This window comes from Anabas testudineus, chromosome 24 (genome assembly GCF_900324465.2).
Source record: "Anabas testudineus chromosome 24, fAnaTes1.2, whole genome shotgun sequence".
Lineage (NCBI taxonomy): Eukaryota > Metazoa > Chordata > Actinopteri > Anabantiformes > Anabantidae > Anabas > Anabas testudineus.
In genome coordinates, this window is record NC_046632.1 from 9,907,588 (window position 1) to 9,929,051 (window position 21,464).

Genomic DNA, 21,464 nt, shown 5'->3' on the forward strand with positions numbered 1-21,464 from the left:
TCTTCTTTTGATGGCTTTGAAAAGACAAGAGGGAGAAAAAGTAAATCATGCTGAGGCAGAGTAGTTGGTTTCACTGAATTTTAAATGCTAAGAAAAAACAAAAGACAAGAATGAGCACTAGTAAACTGAATAATGTTTTCAAGATGTGCTTCCAGGCAGGCCTCTAATAATAGTCTAAGTCCATCAAACATATAGTGTTCCTGGTCTCCCTGTCATATAAGGTCTGTTTTTTTATTCCAGCCTCGGATATTAGAATTTTTACAGTGCAAAAGCAGCAGTGCGCACACGCATGCACACACATTGGAGGACGCTATAATGACGAGCAGAGAAGAAACGATGGAGCACATGTTGTAGCTTCATGTTTGTATTTATGCCACTGATCACATCCAAAAATATATATGAGCTTCACATTTGTTTTCACATTTCAGTCACAGTACGTCTGTTGTTCGAATGAGAACTCTCAGAAGTCAAACATCGATTTTGTTCAGTGTCTTGTTTTGCTAAGCCAGTGAAAATATAGATGGTATCTTTCTCATATCTGTATAAATTGTCACAGTCACAAAGGTCTGACCCAGCACAGGCCTTGAGCAGATTTAAAATCGTTTTGCTCGGACGTCATACACTTGTAGCTTAGACTACATCCACTGATAACTTCAAGTACATTGTGGCAGCAAGAGGCCGCAAAACCTAAACAATGAAAACGGATAGGCTATGTCACACTAATGATAATTGATAGGGAATATGGAGTTTGCAACTCATTACAATAACACACAGCTATATGTTTTTTAAAAATCCCCCACCAGACAGTGGTGGTTGGAAGTGTTTTTATCTTTGTTTATTAAAAAACAGAAGACTGCAGACAGATTGTTGTGCAATAAACCAATTAGGACAAGAAAACTTTGAGAGAGAGCAGTTACTAAGGTAATGACAGCTGGTTAAAATGATAAAATGATTCCCATCAGGACTGAGGAACCTACAACCAACAGCTGTGACAGATTTAGAAAGTTGCGCATCGAGGGTGACACAAGGAAAGGCAGATGCTCTTTCACTTTCATTCAGAAAGTGTTTATCTTATCATATATTAAAAAATATTTCACTTCTTCTTTTTTTCTTAATTTCTTGTTTAATTGATGCTGATTTCTGTCAAATTGCTGATTGTTTTTATTGGTGCTGTCTGTTGTCGTACATAATGTACATGATTTAATTTAAATGGAGATTTACGCATTTACAGAATCAAACTAAAAAGTGTGTAACTGTAAAGCAGGTAGTAGTTACCAAGAAAACAAATCCATGCACAGGAATTAGTTGGTGAAGCGTGGTCAAAAGAGATTGTGATTGGTTGTAGTTATAGAAATGTCTTTTTTTTTCTTCATTTAATTAATTAATTAATTAATTAATTTGTTAAGGACAAAAAATACATGAACATCGAAATTATGTAAAATCTGCCCAAATATGCAAAAAAATCTGTATTCAATTAAGCTCAACATTTCCTTTATTCAAAAGGAAAATTTTATCTGCTGTCTCTGAACAGCTTAAAGAGGTGATGCATAGAAAATGATATCCTATACATGAATTAATAAACCAATATAAAATATATAATACAAACATATGCTTAATAAACAGATCAGACATGTATTAAAACCACCATAATTATTCACTTTGGATGCTAAGAACAGGCAAATGTTTATTTAATCAAACATCATGTTGGCACTCTTGTTTCTCTAGAACTAGATTCTCACAGTTTTTTAAAAAGTTGTGTTTATGATGCATTACAAACTGTAATCTTTTCAGATGTAATGGAGACATTCACCACTCACTTGGTGGTCTAGCAGAGTCCAGACTGGACGGACTGACTGAGAAACCACCTTTAAGGGTTACCACAGGGCTGATGACCCTCTGAACATACACATACCGAGCACTTGCGCTGACAAGTTACCAAAGACAGAAAAGCAAATGAAAGTGATAGAGATGTGACTTGAAACGGCTCTATACTGTATACCATCCAGTGCCACTACACCCACTGTCAATCTGCCATGTGAGCTGAGCCACTGCAGCCATGACCTTTGACCCAGGAACTGAACAGCGGGGGAAAGGTTATCGATGTCGGGGTTCTCGTTCTTAAAGCCGAACGTCCAGACAGCGGAGGAGCCACACTTCTAGGAAGGAGGAAACCTGACAGAGCGTTGGACGTCATGCTCGCAACTCACGCATAAACTCTCTCATCGTTTGTTGATCACATGACCGCGGCAGGGGAGCAAACAGTGCACGGTTGTTTACCCTGCTTATCAGCAGTGTTGTAACAAGTAGAGGAACACACAGGCTGACCCCGATGCACACACATGCACGCACAAATGCTAAGAAACCTCACCTCGGTTGGGCAAATGCAAAAAAAAGCTCTAAAAACAGTATGAAGATCTATGTTCATTACCCAAACAGCAACTTTGATAACCTTACTTGACATTCTGCAGTGCTAACAGAGGTCTCTATTGTACCACTTGGCGAAACCCGGATAATGAACAGATCATGAACTATTAGCTAAAATTACTAATACATCTGTCAGAGCAGATAACTCTCCTCTGATCTCATCTGCCATTAAACGAGCCGTCATTTACAGTAATGATCCTTTTTCAGAGGAAAAAGCTCTGTCTTTGCTCAACACATGAGTGAAACTATGAGCCCCAGCTGTTATTTATTGGCCAACGGTGGCTAATAAATAACAGCTATAAATTCCTATATGAATTATGACAGTGCCTGCTCATTGGTGATTGTGTGATAAGTCAACTTTTTATATACTGTTATTACTTTTATTTATATGATACTGTATTCCTTTGAGAGACATAAGATATGAGGCTTATGTTAAAGGTAACGTAAGTGTGTGCTTACTGTCTCTGAGTGTCTGCATGTGTACGCCTTTTGATGTGCTCGTGCACACACACACACACACACACACACTCCCACTCTCACACTCAGACTCTGGTTAGTCCAGGCCAGCGCCACATCAGTCCATCATCACAGATATGGCTTGCGGTTAGATATCAGGTCTGGCGGCGCACAAGACATTTTGTCCACTCTGTCATGTTTACTTATAATGATAAGCTGTGATGGATACCCCACAAGCTATAGACGCCACGAACCACGCACACACCATCTCATTCACACACTAACACACCTGCACAGGACCAGAAAAGTAAAGAAAACATGTAAATAGTAGATAGAGGAAGGAAAATTCAAAAGCAAATTAAAAATACATTCTAATATTTATCTTAAGCAGTTATGTGAATAAATAGACTCCCCATGAGTTGAGACTTCTTCTGTTCTTCTATTTTTGCTTTCTTTCTGCTGATTTAAACAAATGTTTGTTTTGCAGGCTTATAAAGTTTGACCGAACTTGTGTTAATTTAAAAACTCTCTCTTGGCTTGATGTTGCACTGTGATCTGTTGGTTGGCCTGTGCAGTGTTTTCACTGCACAGTTTACTTTAACCTGGCGTTTGGCCAAGACCACAAGACGTCCAATTACAACTGTTCTGGACCAATTAAAAAGACTAATGAGGCCCTGCATTTATCATGTCACCCAGAGAGCAGGGAGAGGCGGGGGAGGGCACTCAGACGGGCGGCATGGCAGACAACCAAGAGAGAGACGATAGATACACTGCTGGAATGGGATCACATGGTTGGATGCGCACAAAAACACTTACTTGCATGATGACTTGATAATGATGCATGATTAGTATGTGCGACTCATTTATAATTTGTTAATGAAACAGTGTTCTGCTCATTCACCTGCAGATTGTTTCACCTCCGCTAGGCTGAGGTCACATGCAAATAAGAAGCCAATAAATCTGATACCTTGGAATAATAATGAGGTGGGAAGAGCAAAACAAAAACCACCAATTGGCTGTTAATCTGTCAGTCAATGTTGATGACTAAAGTTAAACTTACATGTCACATTAGAAGTTTTTTCTTTATGTTGGAGCATTCGCTCCCCACATCTACGTATCATAATACTGTAAAAGTAATAGTGCACCTTAAGTTCAGCTTTCTTTTTCCCCTTGCACACCCACTCAGCTTCACTCCCAGCCTCTTACTTATTTAGACTTATATTTTATTATTATTTATATTTTATTTTATAGTTATTTACACCCAAGGACTCCACGGTCACTGGTAAAATTTAGGGAGTGTGTGTCTGACAAAGAGAGTGAGATAAAGTGACAGCGAGAGGTGGAGCAGAAGATATAAGCAAGTCAGAACAACGCTCTCCTTCTTCCACTGATTCTTATTTTAAATCTCACCCCTCCTTTTGCTCTGTCAAGGACGCTCTTTTCTTCCTCCTACTTGCACGGCCAAGGAAGGGTCAGAATGAGAGAGAGAGGTAGAGAGAGCAACAGACACACATACACAAATCCAGAGCTGACCGAGCGCAACCGTTACAAATCCTCTCCGCCTTATTGTGGACGACACACTGATAAGTGTGTCTCCACTCCCCATCCGACAGATCCATCTCTGAAAGCATCTGACTCACACGCAGGAAGAGGCAGAAATCTGTGTGTAAGTGGCAGATTGATGACTCAATTCACTCCTGTTACTGTGAAAATGTCGAACCCCAAATAAATATTGTAGATGAAAAAGAGTTGACTTAATTAATGCCGTTTAACATAACGTGTGTCAGTGTGTGTGTGTGCACGTTTTGGGAGTGCTGCACCTGCAGCAAATGATGTGAAACTTGCCACCTTCATCTGCTGCAGCCCTCCACTCTGCACTCACTCCCCACAGATCAACCTTGCACCTGTTGACCCATACCAACACACACTGTTTCTTGTTCCCTCTCTCTCTCTCTCTCTTACACACACACACACACACACACACACACACACACCCGTCTTTAACAAATCTTCTGGCAAGACCACAGCCTTTCCACCACTCGAGGCTAAGTGGCTCCTTAACCTAGTCTCAGGATATTAATTCCCCGATTTCTTTCTCCATTGAGCTCATGTTTTATGGACTAATACCAGCCCTGACATCACGGTCCATCATCTGCACTGCAGCTGCTTTAATGGAGATACATGAACTGACGAGCACAAATGCTAACCTGAAAGACAGCGTCCTTTTTCACACAGTATCTGATACACAGTTTTATCAAATCGAGAGCGTGTTTGGGGAGTTGATTTCTCAAAAGTGAAGTTGAGAGCTTGGGACACATAAAATGATTCCTTATAATAAAAATAATACAATAAATATTGTGACAAAAACGATGGGAGATAAAGAATGACAATTTTGCTGCCTTGGGACATATAAGTGGGGAAAACAGCTATTTTTATGAATGTGGATCAGCCCATTAGCTGCACAATTTATCTCTGCTGTTTATAGACGCCCAAAGAGCAGAGCAGAGTTCATGAAAGCAGAATATACTTTAAAATATACTTAACTTAAATGATTTGTTGTGTTGGTTGATTTAGCAATTTTGAATCTATAAATACTGGTCACAACTTAAACAATCCCCAACATGAGTCACAAATACACAAGTTGTTTGTGAGGATTTTCTCCTCTGGTGTTCTGTGGTGGACGTGCGGGGCCAGTGGGTCGAGGTGGGATGGGCCGGTGGTTCCCACAGCCTGTGTGGAGGCAGTCTCTGCCGCGCTATCAGCCTCCGTCTCCGGCCCCCCAGCACCAGTGGGCCCCCTGACGTCAGCTCTGGCCTGATAACGGGATCCGCAAGCAGTTGTGGTGGGTGGGTGGGGGGTTCGGAGATGGAGGGATGAGGTGGAAGGAGCGCGGCCGGCATGGAGGGAGAGAGGGAGGGAATGGGGTTACACTAACAGAGCCAGCGGTGGATAAGACTCTCAGACAGATAAGAGAGAGCAGAGTGTGGAGCCTCTTTTGTTTTCCACTGCTCCTCCTGTCTGGTGGCATCTCTCTTCTCCTCCTCTCTGATGTTCCTTCTCTCTTTCTCTGTCCACGTTCAACTTTTTTTTTTTCCAGGCTCAACCTTTAAAGCTTTTGCCTACATGTCCCCTCCTGTGTTTGTGCAAACTTAAATATTCCTGCTGTTATCGGTCACGTGCGCTACGACACTCTCTGGATTGAGGCACCTTCTCTCCTCTGGCTTGCTCGTTGTGTTTTTGTTTTCTCTTGCTGTGTTTTAGCGAGGTAGGGGCAACCTTTGATTGACAGGAGGAGAGTGTCACTCAGTTCCTTCTCTTATTCCCTGTGCATCGTTCTCTGCATCTTCTGATGATTTCGAGCCACTCTGACAACTCTTTCGCCCTCTCTGCGTGAACTCTGCACGAACTCTTCACAGACACCAGAATCCATTGTTTTGATGATGTCACCTCACCTTTACCTAACCTGACTCTTACCCCTAATTTGCCCCTCCACATACAAACAGACAGCTTTCCCTCTGCCTGCTGCATCACGCTGCAACCAAGCCCAGTGTATTAGCATATTAAACAGTGGTGCTGCATGTGTGTGCGCTCCCTATTTGCTCTTCGGGCCTTTGCTAGCCTGCGGACTTTGGCCACTGCTTATCACAGGGAGAGGCCCTGGGATCCCTGAGTCTTCACTGCTAAAAATACACTCACTTTAGCTCACGCACAATCACGGGACACCCCGTTATGTGACTATTAGTCAAATATCAGTCTCATGCTATTGGTTAGTTTTGCGTAAGTGACCTTTCACCTGACTATATCCAGTCACTCAAAGAACTTCATTGGTATTTTTCTCAATTTTATAGCTGACGTTTGAGCAAGCAACACCTAGGAGTGGTATTTCAAATATTAGCATTAAAGCGCCAAAGAAATATTTAAACATTTGTGTGAGTGAAATGGTTAAGTAGCTCTGCAAACATCGGAGAACGTCAGGAACAAAAGCTTTTTAAAATTGAATTCTTATCATCCTTAATTGAGTGTTGTGTGATGTGTTTGCGCTGCTCTTCAAACCGTGTGAACCAAAAGTCCAATTTAGCACTTGAGCCCATCACATATGAAAAACCTGTAACTCAGGAGTTAATCATTTCTTCAAAAACACACTTCTGGTTAATGATGTGTGTTTGTGTGTGTTAGTCAGAAAGAGAAAGAGAAGACGATCGGCGTTGCTGAAACGTGGGACGTCTTGCTCAGAAGATTTGTCTCCACAGTGTGACTCCGTGACCTTACCTGATCAAACACACTTAATCCACAAGCATAACATGCAGATGCCTTGGACTAACACTGAGCGCACACACATTTTTGTATGGCAGTCAGTGTTAGGACACTCATTGGCAATGCATTTTCTCGTCACGTGCTAATCTACTTTCAGTTCTTTCAATTTTTAATTAATATTACATGTACTGCCTTAGCCTAACCCTAACCATCACAACTAACTGCCTCACCCTAAACTTTACCCTAACCCCAACCAAAACCTCAATCTAACCCTAAAACCTACAAAAACACACAATACGTTCAATGCTGCATAAAAACTAGATTAGAGTAGAAATAATAAAAGTTAATGACAACATCACATATCACAAAGTCTTACTAGAAGCCGGAAACCAGTCCCGAAATCACTTTTTATTTACAAAGCAACTAGTTAGGTGCACAGTTTTTAGTGTAACACAAAAAATAAAAAACCCTACGCGTTGTGCATGTCTCACTTTTTGAAAAATTTGAATGATTAAACAGTAAAAAAAAAAAAAAAAAACAGGACAAAGACTGAGCTGTCAGATGTAATCACAGGTCGTTACGAGCCAGTTTCATACACAATGAGTTAACATTGATTTGTACTGTTTGAGCAACATCATTATCACATGAGCGGATCCATGATGATCAGCCTGATCTGATAAAACAAGACAAACAGGTGAAGTCAGCAAGAGCGGATGGCGTGAAGATGAAAGGAATAATGACTTTCTGCTTACTCCGCAAAACAACATGGCAGCGAAGGATACCAAGCGTTACAACTGAGTGACGTGTGTGTGTTTCCCTGGCTCGTGTCGGTCCGTATCGACAGGGTATTCTGCCTCCTGGGTTTTCCTGCTTCTCCATTTGAAGTCTTCTTCCTGGAGCCAGGAGTCTAGTAGCCTCAGTGTGTGTGTGTGTGTGTGTGTGTGCATTTCTGTGTGTAAGGAAAAGGGGCCAATGTAAGTCACTGACCCCAAATGATTGAGTCTTTGCCCCAGCCAAGACGGGGACAGTTTTCCTGGTGCCTGGTTTAGACACACACACACACACACACACACACACACACACACACACACCTTCCTCAGTAACAGTCAGCTGCTGTCTGCCACATACCAGCATCTCTATCTAGTCCCTCAGCCAGCACCTCCTCATTCATACACACTGACAGCTAAACCCACACAATTGCACAGAATAATGGTTATAAACACACACACACACACACGTTTTCATGGGCTCTGGCCTCTGTCACTGTCAGTGATACAGCCTGGCATGTGCAAACACACAAATCAAAACACACAGTGTACAGTGCAATAACAGAAATGAGGATGAACTCAGATATTTTATTTATTTATTTGGTATTTTTGCTCAGAATAAACTAAGGCATGTTGTAGCTTATAGAAGCAGCCTCCGAATGTTTCGCTGCTGAATGAAGACGGGTTGAAACTTCTTCTACGCCATGAAATCACCATGTTATATTATATAAAATCATATTTTTGGCTACTATGCACAACATAGACTAGTTTTCCATGCATTGAATGAAACAGTAAAGCATGAATCAGCTTTGGTGCTGTGCCCTCTCAGGATAACAGAGACATTATTAGCCAGCAATTGGTGGCTCTGTTATCAACCTGAAGTTACACATTGATGAGAGTTCCCCATTTCCATTCATGCAATATTGCTCTATTTGCCTTGACTTATGAGAGAGGGTGGGGCACCAGGTTCAACACTACTGTATAACAAATATAACCCAGAATAAATGGGCATACTTTAAAAAATCTGAGTAAACTGACTCTAAAGATCGATGAGGTCTGGATGTCAGAAGCCGTTTGGCCCCTCAGTGTTACCTGATCAAAGCCTCATTAGCATATTTTGCAGTAGCTGCTGCAATGAGATTATTTGTATTTATATCGGTCTTTTTAAAAAAAAAGTGTAATTCTTTTTGTCTATTTGCTTTTGGATGTATTACACCAGAGTTAAAGCAAACAGTCTGCCTGCAGGTCAATGAGCTCACCCTGCTGCATGAGCTGAGGGGACAGAAGTATGGACAGAAAAAGCAGGAACAATTTATTATTTGATGGATCATTGTAGGTATACTTTTGAATTTCCTCTTCTGATAAAACTTCTAGTTGATACAACCATAGTTTTTTTATTTGATTTTATTGATCATGTGCTTTAGTCACTAACACTTATCTAACTTTCAATAGCAGGAAAATAGCTGGTGTCCTTAATGTCACGGTGATTAATTAAACATAATAATAATTATTATTTATTTGTGGCAGATCCCAGGACCTGCACCTGTGATTTTGCTGCTTAGTCAAACCACAACATGTTTTAATTCGAGAGAACAGACGGGGAAGTGCTCATGTTTGTCCTGATGTGGACATGTTCACTGCGCAAACGCACATTTCTTTATGTTTTAGTCACAGAGCTGCATCTGAATTATTCTAAACGATTCAGTTAGAGAAACCGAACAATGATAAAGTTTTAATGACGTTTAACTTGATTCTTCTTCCACACACACACACACACACACACACACACACACACACACACACACACACACACACACACACACACACACGCTTTTGTGAGTGTTGTATTGGCAGCCTGCAGAGTCACATAATTCAATGAGAGGTTGTCAGTGGGAAGTGGCTGCACAATGAAATGGTCTCTTGTGTTTACTTTCGCTGGTGTTGATGACAGGTATAAATCTGTTCTCATGAAGACAACAACAGCCGGAGACTTCCGACTACAGGCGCGTCGAGCATCCAGCTATATTATTCATTTCTGTCATGTAAAAAAAAAAAAAAAAAAAAAAAGTCCTCCATGTCACAGATAATGAAATTACACAGTGAGCTGTCTGCTTCTGTAATCTTCCTTTAAAATGACTATAAAGGCGTTTAGGTGGAACCCTTAACAAGCAATTTGCCTTTATGAGTAATGATGAGTTCGCACATTTAACTGATTGTGTGTTAATAATATGGCCCATGTGTGTTAATACATTTAAAATGATCTCTGTTGCTTACCAGAACAATTACACTTCAATTCGAGACTTGTTTTAATTTGTAATGCACCTCGCAGCACCTAATAGCACAATAAGAACAAACTATGATGATAAATATTTCTTATAAGGTTAGAGGTTGTATAATTATAATTACTATATCATACAAAGGATGATTGGAAATTAAATTAACAAATCACCACTCATGAACAACGAAACACACGATAAATGGGAAAGAGAACAGAGTGAATGGGGCCTTCACATTTCCATTTATGTGGAAGAAATTAAAAGATGCTTTGGAAATTTCTTTTATTGTCGAAAATGGTTACGTTTAATTGAAGTCAATTCAGACAGATATTTTAGCTATGTAAATAGAGAGAGAGAGATAGTGTGAGTAAGAGAGAGAGAGAGAGAGAGAGATGTTAACAGCTGGATCTTGATCACAAGTCTCTCACTGCTCCTCCTCTTCTCTCGTCTCCTCTCTCTCCGTTTATTCTTATTTTTCTGAGAGCACCGCTTTGCTTTCACTTAACAGCTCATCTGATCTAATAAGGACCAGAGGGGCTTGGTGGATTTTTGCAGTGACTCTATCCACACTATCCTTATCCCTTCTATCAACACGGATGTCCAGCTTCAAGGAGAGGATATGTACCAGGGTATAATGACAACCAACCACGGACCTTCTTCCTATGAGGCCGGATTTCTCCACAACGCGTCGGCGGGCACCTCTCCGGTGTATGTGCCCACCACCCGGGTGGTCACCCCCATGATCCCGGCGCTGCCTTACCTCCAGACGCCCTGTGCGTCGCAGCAGAGCAGCCCGGTGTCGAGCCACTCTGCCTGGGCTCAGCCGGGCGCGGACTCGGTGTCTTCGTACAACCACTCCCCGGTGTCTTCGCGTTTCACCTTCTCCACCAGCCCACCTCTGTCCTCCGGGATGGCCACGGCCCGGGAGACGGCGGCCTCGTACAGCAGCCCGCTAAACATCTCTGCCAACGGGAGGGAACACTATGGTGCCCGGAGCCTCAGCGGGTCGTACCACAGCCCTTACTCGGCCTACGTGAGCCCGAACGTGGGTGCGACGTGGCCGGCGTCCCCCTTCGACAGCCCGGTCCTCCACGGTCTCCAAACCAGCGCTCCTCCTGGCACGACACGGCACCCAAACATAGGTGAACAACTGGCACACAAAACGCACTTCGATACCTTTTTCCTCTTAAATTAACCCTTTAAAAATGGTGTTTTAACTGATGAACATATTCTGGTTTTCAGTAGTTTTCAATTTGAGGCGTTTAAACTTTTAGAAATAGATTAGATTAGTTTAATCTTCAGTGACAGCTGAGAGAAAAGAAAACGCAGCTAGAGTTGACAATAAGAGAGCAGGATGAAGACTTTATTTATTTATAGGCTATATGTTAGGAATTAATAAAGGGTAGAGTACAATAATAAACATAAACACACTGATGAAGGAGGTTAAAGGCTGCAAGGCCTGATTGATTTCTTTTTATTTCGCTGAACTAATTAGTTAGGCCGAAGTCCTGCTGTAGGATATATCTTCAAATACAAACTCCCAGTATGTAAACTAATTATTAATATGGTGAGAGAGGTCACATCACACTGTATATTGCAATTAAATGGTCTGAAAGATGTTCAGAAAACACCGCAAAAACAAGCAAATAAATAAAATAAATACAAAAATACAATACGATGAACTATAGCTACACTATTATAACAATAACTAATTCATTTATGTCTTATATATTAGAGAAATGTAAGACAGGTTCTGGTGTAAAACAGACAAATCATCCTTAGATAATAAGGCGTGTATTTTAAACACCGAACGAAAATTTTATGATAATTTTTTTTTTTTTTTTAATTTCACATTTATTTTAACACAACAACCAAAAGCAGTCTTTGCTGATCCGGATGACAGGATGACACATGAGGTAAATCAATGCAAATATTTGGGTCATACATTAACGACTAAAATCTCATTGTGGGATTGTTTTCGTTTATTTAAATGATTAAATAGAGGTCAGATTTTTCTTCAAATCTAATATTTCTCTCAGAATAAAAGCCTAGTTTACCTAGTTTCATCACGGTCATGGTTCAGGATCGTATTTTTAATGAAACTTCACTTTCTCTCTTGTTTGGCCGAAACGTTTCACTCTTCAGTCATATGTCATAAATGAAGCTGTGTGATTCATCATATTACTCACACTGAGATGGTTAAAAAAAACAGGCCCCACATATAATACGCGTGTTCATTATAATTTCATTAAAGAAACATCTGATTGATGATTTATGAGTTTCGTTTGACCGTGGCCTTGTGGATCAGTTCAGATTTCACTGTGATCAGGTACAGGACTCAATGAACTAAAGAGCTACATATCTTTCTTGAAGATAAACTACTTTTTAAAATACTATAATTAGTAGGCCTACTTAGTGTTTTTTTACAAAGACACATGAGCATCATCTTCACAGTGGGCCTCGGGATAAAGTGGATGTCCCTGTGCTGGATGGGAATTTTTCCAGCAGCTCCAGGCTGCACCACACTCTGGACCATATAGAAATTTCACAACACATTGATTTTTGCTGAGGTCTGCCAATTTTTGCTCCTTGTATAGTGTATGCTGCTAATCAAAGGTGTGTTTGTTTGACCTCTGTTCCTCCATTATACACGTCTTGTTGATCTGAGTGCTCCTTTGTGCAGTTCATTTTACATTATTTTAATACATTTATTATTTACAGCCTAATCAGAGTCACATTAATTTAAGATAGGGTGACTGTCTGCTGTTTAATCAACATGTGACCCGCCTCAGTTCACTTAAAAAAAACAACAACTTGTGATTGTTCAAAAAGCCTCAATGTTCACTTCGATCAGGTGGGAGATAAGAGCACTGATCCAATCTTTTGTCTCTGTTATCACACTGAATACACAGCCCGTTCATTTTCTTTATAGCTGGAAAAAAAAAAAGAAGAGGAAAAGATGAACTTCTTGTTTTACAATCATGATAAATTAAATCAAATCTCAGATTCTGATGAGGTGGTACTCATGCAATAAAAGGATCCTAATTGTTGTGTTAGTGATTGAAGGGAAGCTCCCTGTAAATCACCTTCTCACCTCAGACGATACATTAGGGAATAAAATTTAAACACCTCAAATTTTAATAAAAACCAGTCATATCATAAAGCATGCTGTGCTGAGAAATATAAGTTATTTAAACCATTTCTAATGTTTATTTAAATTGGCTTAAATTGAATTTAATCTTAAATTAAATAACAACTAAAACATCATTTTTTTAGATTTATGAATTATATTAATGTAACTTCTAAAAATTTATTAGCTGTGTAATCCCTTTAATTTTGGGACCCATGAAAGGCACCTCAAAAACAAACACTTTGCACGCTTTGCACCATGTCACGATGGTAATTTAAAAAACTTTATTTATTTTTAAATGTTTGCTGTTTGCCTCACATTTAATAAACACTAGTGGAAATATTGTAATATGCCTAAATATAAAAAGCCCAAATTGTCAACTTAAGTAATGACCAGTGTTGTGTGGGAAGTACTCATGTAGTAAAATTAGAAATACCAAATTACAAATAAAAAGGTTGTAATAAATATGTGTTTAAGTGTTTATCAATACAAATAACTATTTCCATGTTAGATTATCGTTACTAATACATTAATGTGTAGTACTTTAGAAACACTACAACGATAATGTCATATACACCTTTAACAGTGCAGTTTGTGGGCTCATTTATTTATGACATGTTAATCTATAATGTGTGTCAAATACGGTGCTATGAAAAGTAAAATACTTAAGTATAATGCACTTTAAATTTAAGTACAGTGCTTGAATAAATCAGGTTAATTTAACCAGTGAGATTATTTATAGGCCATATATTGTTGGGTGTAATTATTTCATACAGTTTTGGCTAACAACACTGATTTTGATGATATGTTTTACATGTTAAAACTAAATTAGTAAATTAGCTAAAAGTAATGAGTGAATTCTACTATTAGAAAATGAAGTGAAAAGGTGTAATTGTCCCACGTGAAAATTAATAGTATAATATTATCATCATCATCATATAACAAAGTGAAAGTACCACAGAACTGTTCTCTAAATTAACTATAAAGTATTGACACGGTCCTGTTTGACTGACATTGTAAACATGGTTCCTCCTCACAGTTGATTGTGTTTTCTATTCTGTTTTCACCTTTGGCCTTCTGTGGGTGTTTTCAAACTGCACTCTGATAAAGACACACCGACTTTTCAACAGAGGAAAAAAGAAACCTCCGTTTCGATAGACGTGGACACTGCTGTGCGTCTTTTCAGTATTGTCTCATGTTGCTCCGTTGTGTTGACTACAATTGCTGCCTGCCTCAAGGTTAGCTGGCTCTGCTGCCTCTGTTTTTCTCTTAGCCTTGGAGCAGAGCTGCACATGTATCAATGCAATTCTAGTTTTATTGTGCATCGAGGGAGGAACAGTATTATACTTTCTGAGGAGTAATTACCCACAATGAAGTGCACAGTTAAAAACACAACACGGTTTCACTGTTAAAGAAGGGGAAGAAAACATCCAAGCTGTCACTTTCACGCCACAGATAGATGTCTGCTTCTCCTGAGCAGCTAAGTGGTTCTTGGGAGTTATTCTCTGTTACGTGCCAAATGAGAGAGTGAAGATTACATTAATCAGATGCTTTGTTATCTGACAGAGAGGGAGAAAAGAGATGTGATAGACATGGAGCTGCTATTTGAATATGATGGAGCTCTGCTCCACTCTGCCTCTATTTCTGGCCGACTCTTTATCTTCTCAAGAGGAGCTGCAAGATAAGGAGAGATTCCAGGCTGTGTGGGCCTGCAGGGCTCCAAACCTGCACCTCCTGTTGGTGCAGAAATGACACTACATTTGATGACCACCACCTCAGGGTTTGACAGCTCAGGAAACTGTTTATTAAAGAGGATAGAAAAGATTTTTGTTGCATGAGCTCAGCTGGACAATTTAGCTAGAACATTAAGACCTACGGGGCTATAATATATGACATTATTTCAATCTTATGTGTAAGAGGTGCTTGGTGAAAATCTTGCACCTGAAAAACATCAACATAAGCTGCTGCTGAAAGAGGCAGCTCAAAACAGTAGCATTAAGTAAGTCACAGAGAGAAACAGTAGGTCCATCTCAAGAAAAAGAACTAAATTTCTAAGTTAATGATTTGTTTCTTGTTGTTTCTCATCAGATCTGTTTGATGACTTCGCTGAGGGCCGAGAGTGTGTGAACTGTGGAGCAATGTCAACACCCCTGTGGAGGCGGGATGGTACTGGTCACTACCTGTGTAATGCCTGTGGATTGTACCACAAGATGAACGGCATCAATAGACCTCTTATCAAACCCCAAAGGAGACTGGTAATAATAATAATAATAATAATAATAATAATAATAATAATAATAATAATAATAATAATAATAATAATAATTTACAGGTGATCTGAATTAACTTATGGGTATTTGTTATCTGCTGCAGTCTGCCTCGAGGAGGGTGGGCCTGTCCTGCACCAACTGTCACACCACCACCACCACCCTATGGCGGCGAAACGCAGAGGGAGAGCCGGTCTGCAACGCCTGTGGCCTCTACATGAAACTCCACGGGGTAAGAGAGATAGAAGAGAGAGGAGGGAAAGAGAAAGTACGTCTTTGATGATGTAGAATTACGGTGTAAATCTAGTTTTAACATATTTGACTACAGGTGAAACTAATGAATCACAGTGAATTGAATCACATTCAGATAATCTAAAAGACTATTTTATTTTGTGCTGGTATCTTGATAGGTGCCACGGCCCCTAGCTATGAAGAAAGAAGGTATCCAGACCCGCAAGCGAAAACCCAAGAACCTCAACAAGTCCCAGACTGGTGAGCTTTAAAAGCACATGTGCTAAAGTTTGTGAAAATATGACCATGTAGATAGTACCGTCCATAAAACAGAGCTAAAGCTAAGACGCTTCGAAGTTTTATTTTGAAACCAGAGCAGGAATTTGGAACCTGCTTTGCACTGTTGAACAAGCATTTGTAAATTTGTGAATTTCTGTGTATACTACACGTTCTGTGCACCACAGGGACTCCAAGCAGTGAGGGGACTCCCGTCACACCCAGCAGCACTCCCCGTGCATCCACCACCACCAACACAGATGAGCCTCGCCCGATAAAGACAGAGCCGGAGACTCACAGCTTGTACACACACCACAGCAATCACACACAGGTCAGATGTTAACTGTGGCATATTTACATCCAGCTGTATCTGTGTGGTTTGGAATTAATAACTCGACTGAATGATAGTAGCAGAAAGAAATGAGAAGGTAAAAACAAACAAACAAACATCTTCATCTGTGCCCACTTAGATTTCAGCCCTGCCAGCCTACATGGCAGCTCAAGGTGGGGCCATTCCTCTCAAGATGTCCCCTGGGGGCCACAGCGGGTCTTCTAGCACCAAAGCTGAACCTTGGAACAACCTAATCCTGGCTTAGAAGATCTATAACTCAGCATCTGAAAATGAGAGGCAGAGGCCTGCAGAGAGCAGACAGTCACTCTGGGAACAATGACCCCAAGTTTCCTACACTGTAAAGTGCCTTCAGTACAACGATTGGAGAGAAAAGTGGGAGCCACTACAGAAGACGATATTTTCAACAGAACTACACAGTCACTGTTTGTATAGTCACAGGAGTCGAGGCCTGAACGGAGTTCGTGTTAGACCATCGTGAGAGAGCAGCACTGTGATAAGATCCTCACAACAACGGCAACAAGTGGAGGACGGTTTTTACCACCCTCACCTACTGAGCCCCCCCAGGGCTTGTCTGTAGCCAGACTTTATCTCCATTAGGTATTTTGATTTCAATATATTTGTCGTTTACCCATTGTGATGAGCTGTATATCATCAGAGACATTAAAGAAATGGTGGACAAACAAAACATGTAGAAAACAGCAAAGGTCTGAATCGACATCTGGACTCACTGGCCCCTTTATTAGATACATCTGTGTTTCTGATGTTTTAGCCACCCTGTGAAATAAATAAGGACGCCAACAAGGAGCTGCTGCATTGTATTGCATTAGATTGTACAGGTGTACCTAATAAAGTGGTCAGTGAGTGTATATACACCATGTTCACACATGTTCACACTAACCCTCGTGGTATTTGCACAACAACACAGATCCACCACCAAAATGTTGTGATGACGAATAAACATGGTGATAAAAGAGGTGAAAATTATGTCTGAAAACTCAAAACCAATGTCTCAGGACAAGACAAAACATGTGCACAATCCACACACACACACACACACACACACACACACACACACACACACACACACACACACACACATTGCTAGATATCAGGTAAATACAGCTTTTTATGATTTTGTTGAACTGGACCGTTTCAAAATATTGGCATTTTACGTGCCAATAAACACAGTCAAGTTAAACTGAAATTCCACCGTGCATCTAACTAATCCGGAGAATTTCTCTTTAACTTACTGTAACTAAGAGAGAATTGCTCTAAAAAACCTACATCCATCACTCCTCAGCGCCAGTGATGCGACCGTCTCGGTGCAAAAAATGTTGCCTTTGGTTTCACTGCGTGCCTTTGTCTCTTTAACTTCAAATGTAAAAAAATACATGTCAGTATTGATTGTTCTTTGCCATCTCTTAATAATGAAAACATGTTAAACTAAACTACCTATGTGGCCAGAAAGTTGCACATGATGAATGTAATGTGGACCAATTCCTTGGCACAAAGCTCCCTCTGCTGGCACAAGCACAGACATGCATCTAAGGAAATCTGATTCTATTAATACTTTCCTTTCCAAAGAAATATTTATTATCATTATTATTATAGGCACAAGCCCAAACTACAAGATCATATACAGTAATATGTAATAAAATATCCATGTATCTATATACAACTGTATGGAAGAGTACTGTAATAAAATTGTACAGTATGTTATTGATACTGCTTTAATTTGCTTGTGACAAGCATGGGGACAACGTGTAAATGTGAGATACCGCCACATGTATAACAACTATATGAGCATATATGTAAAAAACGCCACTCCAGTATAATTGTGTAATACACTGTTTGTGATATATTGTAAGTAAAAGAGACAGTGAGAGTTAAACACGTGTATGTGGACTTTCTCAGTGTGCTCTAACTCTACGTTTTTCCTCTGTGTGCAACTGTAGCTCTACTGAGGAAACTAATAAAGACAAAGCATTTTGACATCATGCAAGCATCATTCATTAGCAGTACGTGTTTAGTCACTCAACAACTTGAACCGTATCCTTCCTATGTGTAAGTATTCTTTTGTGAACTTTACAATATCTTTGATAAAAAGCTCGACCGTACATCGATTGAACTCCTCGGTCAGTTTCTCCCTGATGAACTCTGCATATTTATCTTGCACCATCTCTCGCCAACACTGCTGAAACATGACTCTCAGTTGCTCCTGGAGGGGATCACATACTTGTTGGCTAAAAGTGTAATTCAATGCAAACTTCCTCCCGGTTTCTAAATGTTCCTCAAAACTTCCTTTTTTCTCTGGGAGCTCAGCTTGTGCAGCCTGAATCATGGTGTTCACTTCCTGTTTGAAAATGTTTTTCTCCTCCTCCGGTTTGTCTTCTACAATACTGTGCATGTTTTTGAAGTAACTCTTGCAGTCCTGCTCCTGCACAGTAGTCAAAGGGAAGTTTAGTTGTCCAGATTGCAGTAGGTGTTTAGCAGCATAATACTGAGTTTCACACACAGGATTAAGATCGGTTTTCTTTTCAGCTGCATTAACAAAGCCCTCATGATCCTCAGTCTGGTTTATACAGTCCACTTGTTGGTAATTAATATCGCGGAAAACATTTTCTTTGTTTCCTTTGAAGCCCCAGCATCGCACAAAACCAATATGAGTCTTCACTCTGTATAAAGTCCACCACTCCTGAGCCTTACGAACCAGGTTTAGCATACATGGATCAGTGTTTCTGGTCAAACATGGACTGTTCATGGTGAAAACATACACCTTCCAATCTTCTGAGACGACCTCTGACTCCAGAAGTTCCTGTGTTTGTTTGATGACAGTGTCCTCGCTGTGTTCTCCGTTGCTGTAGTTGGGATAATAAGGTCCATACATGATGATCTCCTCCTGTTTCTCAATGATGGCCCACGAATGCTGCTTATCTTCTGCACCACATTCCTCTGTGATGTCACCGCGAAGCTCCAAAAATTTCTTGTTCACTGCATTGTCGAGGTAAATGTCACTGGGGGCTTGTCTGGACTTGAGAAGCTCCATGACTTTCTTCACTGAGTTTTGAGGATCAGCCCAGCATGATATCTGCTCAAAGATCTGCTTGTTGTTAATCAGGTGTTTATTATCTGCAATCACACAGGCGTCATGTGGGCAAGAGTGACCACAGCTTCTGCTATAACACAAAAATAGCACAACAACAATGGAAAACAAGTAAATATACACAAAAATGAACTGTCAATCAAACAACCATATGATTTATATTTTAAATAAGTGGTTTTATATCATTCATATGATTATTTTTTTAAGAAATGAAACTGTCCAAGTGATACACCCTGTTTAATGTGTCTGCTCAACAACCCAAACCAAGTACAACACAAGTTTCCCCCCCACATAAATGATATTACTTAGCCAGTTCCTACTTGAGTCTAACATGGTGTGCGGCTCTCTCACATCTGTCCAGTGCAGTTTTCAGACTTGCCGAACACTTCTTTTTGTGCGGCGGAGCCTCGTATTCATATCCGTGCAGCAGAGATCGCTTACGGCTCCACCTGAACGAAACCAACAGACTGATTCATATGTAAGATCAGAGAACACACAGCTTCTGTACTGTAGGTTTCATTGGAGACTGTTGGAGACAACACCACATAAGGGTTTTGCTGAATGAACACCGATGCAATGCCTTCATCTTCTGCAAGCCTAGTGTGCAAAGACATGTCTTCACAGCCTCTTAGATACATTTTTATCTCAATGTAAAGTGTTTTTTTTACTCACATTGGAAGTTGCGTCTAGTTGACACTTCAGCATTCAATCAAATATGTTATCCTCTTTTCTTTTCCCAGGTCAGGCCTGCAGTCATAGCTCCGTCATGTTAACTGAGTTAAAACTTTAGACAAACTAAGCAGCAAGAGACAGTTCAACTCTCACTGTGTTTACTTCTACAACTTATTATGTGAGTGCTGAGTGTGCAACTGTCAGCACTCACCTCCTCCTCTTGCTAATGCTCAAGGCTGTATGGATATTACCTAACCTGCACTCCACTGATGTATAGCCGCTTTCACTCAAACCATACAGAGTGTGTGTGTGTGTGTGTGTGTGTGTGTGTGTTGGTGTGTCTGACTCGTGTCATCTTCAGTGCTTTCTTTTTTTTCCAGTTTGACAAGTTCAGATACTTTAAAGTTAATTTATCTTTTAAAATATAACATATTTTTGCGTTGGAAAAAACAAAAACGCATGAGGGTGAAAGATAGAAGATAACAAAGAAAAATGTGTGATTATATTCTGGAGTGAACCGGAGTGACTCCTGAAAGTCACACGATCACACACTTACAGTGGAGGTTGGTGCCAATTCACAGGTGTGTGCCTTTGAGCAAAATGCATAAAATGACAACTGCACAATGGGCCCTGTGTTCAGAAGTTCTTTCAAGTTCCTAAATGTATGTATGTGCGTGTCTATTAGGCCAAAAGAATGATAAAGTAGAAGACATACTCAAATGTCTTATATATTATTCAGTTGCTTTTATGTTAATATGCTGATTGAAGATCTTTAAATTTAATTTTGACCCCACTATCTCCTGAAATAAGTAGGGTGCTGTAAGTAAAAGCACGAGGTTTATCTGAAATCTAACCCACAGCAAATGTTATGCTAGACAGGAACAAGGAAACATTAATTTTTAACTCATAAAAACAACTGTGGTTGATGATAGTTATCTTGGTCTGGTCCTTCTGGCTCTTTATTAACAACATAATGATCATTGCTGTGATTTTCACTTTGCTTACTGATGGAGCTACAGTAAACAGACCGCGTCACATTTAAATAAAGGCATGTGAGCACATACTGTGTGAGACGGCTAATGTCATGCAGAGTAACACGTTTGACCAGATCTGGCTCCTGCTCTCCTTTTAGTTTCTGACACTGTGGCTTAGCTGTGCAATTTTATGCCACTGGTAATGTAACTTGTACTTTTCGTACTATGACAAGTCAAAATGTCTGTGGCAAAAGGTCTTTTTGTGTTTTTTGTATTGCATAT

At 40.1% G+C, this 21,464-nt stretch overlaps 2 protein-coding genes across 3 annotated transcripts; one reads left to right on the plus strand and one right to left on the minus strand.

Moving 5' to 3' along the window:
* Positions 1-9,216: 9,216 nt before the first annotated feature.
* gata4 (GATA binding protein 4) lies at positions 9,217-17,250 on the plus strand. The gene is made up of 7 exons (XM_026340598.1): positions 9,217-9,233; positions 10,686-11,319; positions 15,396-15,562; positions 15,681-15,806; positions 15,985-16,066; positions 16,270-16,412; positions 16,552-17,250. Exons 2-7 carry the CDS (start codon positions 10,797-10,799, stop codon positions 16,675-16,677), a joined length of 1,167 nt encoding a protein of 388 aa, XP_026196383.1. The 5' UTR covers positions 9,217-9,233; positions 10,686-10,796; the 3' UTR covers positions 16,678-17,250.
* A 62-nt stretch (positions 17,251-17,312) lies between these two features.
* On the minus strand, positions 17,313-20,501 carry LOC113148872. Of its 2 annotated transcripts, none has more exons than XM_026340596.2 (3): positions 20,209-20,501; positions 19,857-19,985; positions 17,313-19,606 (listed from the first exon to the last, which is right to left on the minus strand). In XM_026340596.2, coding segments are annotated over exons 1-3 (1,278 nt in total). In that variant the 5' UTR covers positions 20,211-20,501; the 3' UTR covers positions 17,313-18,459. The 2 variants fall into 2 exon arrangements, with proteins under 2 accessions (XP_026196381.1, XP_026196380.1); XM_026340595.2 differs by having other exon boundaries at positions 17,313-19,609.
* Positions 20,502-21,464: the final 963 nt, after the last annotated feature.